The sequence below is a fragment of the Pinus tabuliformis genome, chromosome 6 (assembly GCF_031772625.1).
Source record: "Pinus tabuliformis cultivar Carrire ecotype Pingquan chromosome 6, CPIR1, whole genome shotgun sequence".
NCBI lineage: Eukaryota > Viridiplantae > Streptophyta > Pinopsida > Pinales > Pinaceae > Pinus > Pinus tabuliformis.
Window position 1 is genome coordinate 2,089,222,820 of NC_142292.1, and position 6,000 is coordinate 2,089,228,819.

Below are 6,000 nucleotides of genomic sequence, written 5' to 3' on the forward strand. Positions count from 1 at the left end.
GAATGACTGAGGATAAGCATTTATGTTCAGCTAGGCTGTTGCAAAAAGAATACTCTACTGTCAAAATAACCCTGGATTTATACCTGACCCAAACAGCTTATTCGTTTCCCCAAGGAAATTGAACCTTGACGGGTGGTATAACATGCAGCTTTCAGAGCTGAATCATGATCCCATCGATTATGCCGACATCATTTTATCACAAAAATTGTTTAGAAAAGGAAAATCTCAGGAATCCTACAGGTTACAAATGCCATCCTCGGTTAAAGATTTGTAATTTATGTCTTTTAAACCCTATATTGTCACGGTTTCTTAATTGGGGCTGCAATTAATTCACATTCTTAATCAAAGCTTGTGCAAACGACTAATTCGACATATTCTCTATGAAATTCAACAAAGCGACTGCTTGAAAAGAAAAATTGTAAATCAGTGCAGAAGGAGAGCGTAAAAAGCGGGATCTGATGGGTAACACATGTGAAAACAAAAGAACACGCCGAGCCATAAAATTGAATGGACCGAGAGGAAGTTAGGTACCGAGAAGGGATTAACTTCTTCTTCCTCGAAGGGATTTGGATCAGCACGACGCGCCATTGGTGAATGAAGGCCACGAGTTCACAGAGTCCACTTCAACTACAACAGCGAGTAACAGACCATCTGCTCTCGTAGGAAACAGCAAATATCCACTTTTCTCTGATGCGCTCCTGTTCTTATTCTCTCCCCAAGATCAGTGATCAGTTTAGCGTTAATTCTCATTTAATTACCTACTTACATGTCTTCTTGAAGACGTTACAACTAACACCTGACAGCAACCTCTCCACTAACACTAACACAACTTCATTTATAACAAATGGAATATTAACCTTCACTAAAATAACGAGAAAAACAAACGTTTTATTCGCCCCTTTTTCTGTTTTATAAAGACTTGGATACCATTTTTATATTAATTAAATTGTGCTAAATTGGGATTTGTATACTCACCCTTAGCCCAAGAATTTGGTCTTGCTGCAACGACATATACACAATCAAAATTAATGAACTCATTATCAAAATTGACAATAATAAATAAACATTATAGAATACAAGACAAATACATTTTTATTTAGGAGGGGAAAATCAAATTTCATTTTTAAATTTGTTTTTCATTATAAAATATAAAATTATTTATCGGAATATCATTGTCATTAATATTTTTTTATTCTTTTAAATATGTTTTCTAATAATATTTTTTTATTCTTTCAAATATGTTTTCTAATAATACTTTTTTATTCTTTTAAATATGTTTTTTTATTCTTTCAAATATGTTTTCTAATAATACTTTTTTATTCTTTTAAATATGTTTTTTATAAGAAGTTAAAGGTTCAAATCCAAAGTGAGTAGAATATGTACATTTTTATAAAATTCAAAGTGGGTAGAGTATATACACCTTAATAAAATCCAAAGTGGGTTAGCCTTGTGAGAAGGGGCTAAACATGTTCCTTGGAATTGAATCTGAGTGGATGGGAGATCAAATCGTGCTCCCGACCACTAGAGCAACTAACCTAGGACTTTTTAAATGGAAAGATATGGAGGTAGGCTTGATCTGCATATTGCAACTAAATTTTAACGCTTAAAATCATTATAGAGAGGTCAATCCTTTGTCCCACAAACAAGGAGGTCTCATACACAAATTTGAGCTCTGGCTTGGCAGACCTTTATCCCACAAACAAGGAGATCTCAAACACAAATTTGATCTCTCCCTTGAATGTGACCTTAAAATTGCATTATTATTATTATTATTATTATAATACATACTAGTACAACTGTATAAGCTAAATGGTTCGTAAATGTTGACATTCATCAATTCATTGTAAGCATCAAAACACTTACATCATGATACATCTCACATTGCCAAGATTAAAAAAAACATAAAAAATAAATTTATAATTTATTATTATTATTATTATAAAAATAATTAATATATGAGTTGAACATATATACATTTAACAAAAAAATATAATAAAATAACAATTAGCAATAAGAGTTCAAGAATACTTGTGACATATTTTTTTAACTAGCAATTGCACCAAATGTTGCAAAGGAAACGTCTCATAAGGTAGTGTAGGAAAGAGTAGCATTAAATTATTACTTTTCTATGATCACAATGAAAATTCTTTCTTTTTGGTCAATGTATGTATGTGTCAGAGAGAAAGTTTTGTTGTGTTGTTATCACGGTTTTATGGTTGTTGATTGTAAAGCAATTCATACTTTTCAATTTTTTATCACTGAGCATATTTACACTTCAGCGTATTTGCAGACGAGACGTTTATGATTTGATGGCAAGTGGTTGTTAACTTTTAATTGTTCTGCTTTATGTAAAGCATGTATGCTCTAGCCTGTTTAATTGGGGTGCTTAGTGCCATTATGACATACAAGGTTGAAAGCTAAAATAAAAACCCTAAATTAAAGGGATAACTAATAAATAGTGATCAATGAGGTTTAGTGGAGATTTGTTTTGTCAAAGAATAAACATTTTGAAGTGCTTGGATTGGTTAGAAGATAGTCATTCAAAAGACATCAAAATCATGGCACATAGACGAGTTGTCTTTATTTAGTAAGATTTTTTGGAAGATTTTCTTGTGGATTTTTCCATCTTGCAGGAATTTATTGAAATCACAAGCTTGATGGGTAACCCCTACATAGTCGAAGCTCCATAAAGGCTTTTCAACGTGTTGAATCCATATATATAGTCAAAAAACCAGTTTAAATAACACAAATCAAGATTTCACCTTAAATTTTTCCGTCATTCTAACACTAGAAAGCTCAAAAAAATTGTACTAAAGACAACTCCTATATATAAAATGAATTTATTATTATATATAATGTTGAAAAATTTGTCAACAAAGTTCAAATATGTAGCCACTCTGGATTAAACTAAAGCACAAATTTTAAATTAAAACAAAAAAAACCCGTATATATATTATTTTGAAAAAATTGTATATATATATATATATATATATATTATTTTGAAAATTTTGTATATATATATATATTATTTTGAAAAATTTGTATAATCTACTTACAGCTCAAACCAATAAAAAGAATTGTGCAAAAATACAACTCAATCCATTCTTTAAATTTTAGAACAAAAATGATAAAAAGAGATGTGCAAAAATGAATTCCAGGTAGATCTATAGATCTACAGTTCAACATCCTATAGATCTATTCACCTTGCATTACGTTGTCATTTTTTCTGCTACTGTAATGCTTTAACTTCCCTTAGCGCAATCATTATCGTGATGCTCGCTTCATCAGCGATATAATTCAATAGAAGCAACACATTTTCACACCAAATCATTTTTCCACACTACATTTTAAGTATAAAGCACAACATTGCGAACAAGAAAAGCCATAAACAACGATCAAAGTTAAGGTTAAGGAGGAAGAGCAAGTAAATTCAATATTGTTCGTATCTATGAGAGAAGAGTCCGGCCCATGTTGGTGAAGAATGCTGAAAGTTATGCAACTTCGGACTGATCAGCCTTCAATACATTTAACAAAAAAAAAACCTTCAAATACAATTCTGTGGCAAGGTTTGGATAATAATGTTTGCTTGCTTATGCTATTTTTCATTTTTATGTTGGATATGGTGTGCAAATGTAAATAACTTCCAGTTATCTTTTTGGTTAAGTTGTAGTCCATGAGTGTTGAACTTACATTACAAATCTAAGATTTTCAGAATATTCTGAGAAATCCAAGTCAAAATATTCCTAGAATTTTACGCCTTAAAAATCATTCATTATCACAGTGCGTAACTAGCAGGAAATGTTAATGCAAATAAGCTGATATGATGTACTAAATAGATTTGACTTATTCCGCACCCAATTAAAATGATTTTTAACTTTTACTAAAGGAATTTAAGCCCAAATTTCGACATTAAGATATACTCAGTGCTGCTTGCAGCAAGACCACAATCCACCAGATTTTATTATGGATTGATGATGTGTTCATCCTTTATGATGTTACAGGATCTTCCGGCCGAGCAAAGAAGTGATGCAGTAAGCAGCATGGTGTACGAAGCTAGCCAGAGAGTTCGAGATCCTATCCATGGTTGTGCAGGAGTAATTAATGATCTCCACAAAAAACTGGCAGAGCTGCAAGCGCAATTGGATTCCACCCAGGAACAACTTGCTAACATTAGTATGCAACATGCTAATCTGTTAAGCCTGGTTACAAACTACCATGAAACTTTGGTGCCACAATTTTACGATTCGTTACTGCAGGAGAGTGAAGACACTTGCACAATCCCGAATGAATTAGATGATGGCATTGATCCTATGCAGCTATGGGAGCCACTCTGGCCATAAACACAAGAAATCTTATGATGTTTTTCTCTGTTCCTTCTTTAATTCTGACCTTGTTATAAGTATGTCAAGTATGTAAAAGATATATCTCTTCCATTCAATACAGTTATGTTTCCTCTAGACCTTACAGGAATACATTTTAAGTGTAAAGCAAAACACTACGAATAAGAAAATCCATAACAACGATCAAAGTTAAGGTTTAGGAGGAAGAGCAAGTAAATTCAATACTGTTCGTATCTGTGAGAGAAGAGTCTGGCCCATGCTGGTGAAGAACGCTGAAAGTAGTGCAACTTCGAACTGATCAGCCTTCAATACATTTAACAGTTAAACCTTAAAAAAAACCAGTCAAATACAGTTCTGTGGCAAGGTTTGAACTCACCAGAAGCAATGTTCGGCAGAAACATGGAGCGTTATGCCACAGGCTCTATAGGATACACAACAAAAGGAGCCTCCATGTAACTGTATCAATCTTCGTCGTGCAATTGTTGGGGAGTTATTAACCTCGTGGAGTATCAATCTTGGTCACGCAATTGCTGGGGAGTTAGTAACTGCGTGGAGGTATCCATTTTCTCTGTGTAGTTGCTGGGAGTTAATAACTGTCTTTAGCTATCAATCTGACGGTAAAGATACTTCTATCATCTAACATAGATAATCGAGGGTCCATAATCGCACACAGTAGTAGTTGGGGGTGTTGATTTCAGAGAGGAACGCCTTACAACGTAATTAGATTGAAAAGAAATAATATTAATAACTATCTTTGAGATAAATCTCAACCCTCTACCCTAATTATTACTTAAAACATTCCATGAATATTTGGTGGAAGTTGAATCCCTACCATCCCTCTAATAACTAGCGCCATCATATAAATTAAATGGCTACTAAAAGTGGATAGACATCAAAACATTTATCTCATAATAAATCTTACAATTTAAAGATTTAAATAAATAAATTATAAAAAAATAACTAATTAAAACTTTATTTTAAATTCTTATTATTATTACTTGTGTATAAATTAAATGATTGCTAACTGTGGACAGCAAAACATTTACCTAGTGATGAATCAGAGTTGATGGTTCAAATGAAATTTTAAATGTCAACCAGAGACTATAAATGTGATTTTACCAAAAGAATTTTCTCATAATAATATGAATCACAAAAGCTTGAACTCGAAGAAAACATTTACCTCATAATAAATCTTACAATTTAAAGATTTAAATAAATAAATTATAAAAAAATAACTAATTAAAACTTTATTTTAAATTCTTATTATTATTACTTGTGTATAAATTAAATGATTGCTAACTGTGGACAGCAAAACATTTACCTAGTGATGAATCAGAGTTGATGGTTCAAATGAAATTTTAAATGTCAACCAGAGACTATAAATGTGATTTTACCAAAAGAATTTTCTCATAATAATATGAATCACAAAAGCTTGAACTCGAAGAAAACATTTACCTCATAATACATCTCACATTTAGAGATTTGATCCTTCTCGGCGCTTGGTAGATTCAGGGTTAAGATGGATCTAGGCTCGCTAATTGCGTCGATAGGCGCTCTCAAACTCAGTATGGTAGATGTTGTAATGTTATATTAAACATTTTGACTCTGAAAAAAAAAATAAAAAAATAAAAAAATAAATTAAATAAATAATAATAATAAT

At 31.8% G+C, this 6,000-nt stretch overlaps 1 protein-coding gene and 1 pseudogene across 2 annotated transcripts in view; one reads left to right on the forward strand and one right to left on the reverse strand.

Moving 5' to 3' along the window:
* Positions 1-758, reverse strand: part of LOC149267593 (secretory carrier-associated membrane protein 1-like) — a 152,382-nt gene extending 151,624 nt beyond the window's left edge. The window contains exon 1 of one of the 2 annotated variants that reach the window (XM_089433627.1): positions 532-758. In XM_089433627.1, the coding sequence (XP_089289753.1) occupies positions 532-588 (57 nt within the window). In that variant the 5' untranslated portion in view covers positions 589-758. The remainder of the gene's footprint in view (positions 1-531) is intronic. The other variant, XM_089433635.1, reaches the window with a different exon arrangement.
* A 3,234-nt stretch (positions 759-3,992) lies between these two features.
* Positions 3,993-4,340, forward strand: LOC149267594 (LOB domain-containing protein 1 pseudogene; annotated as a pseudogene).
* The last annotated feature ends 1,660 nt before the right edge of the window (positions 4,341-6,000 follow it).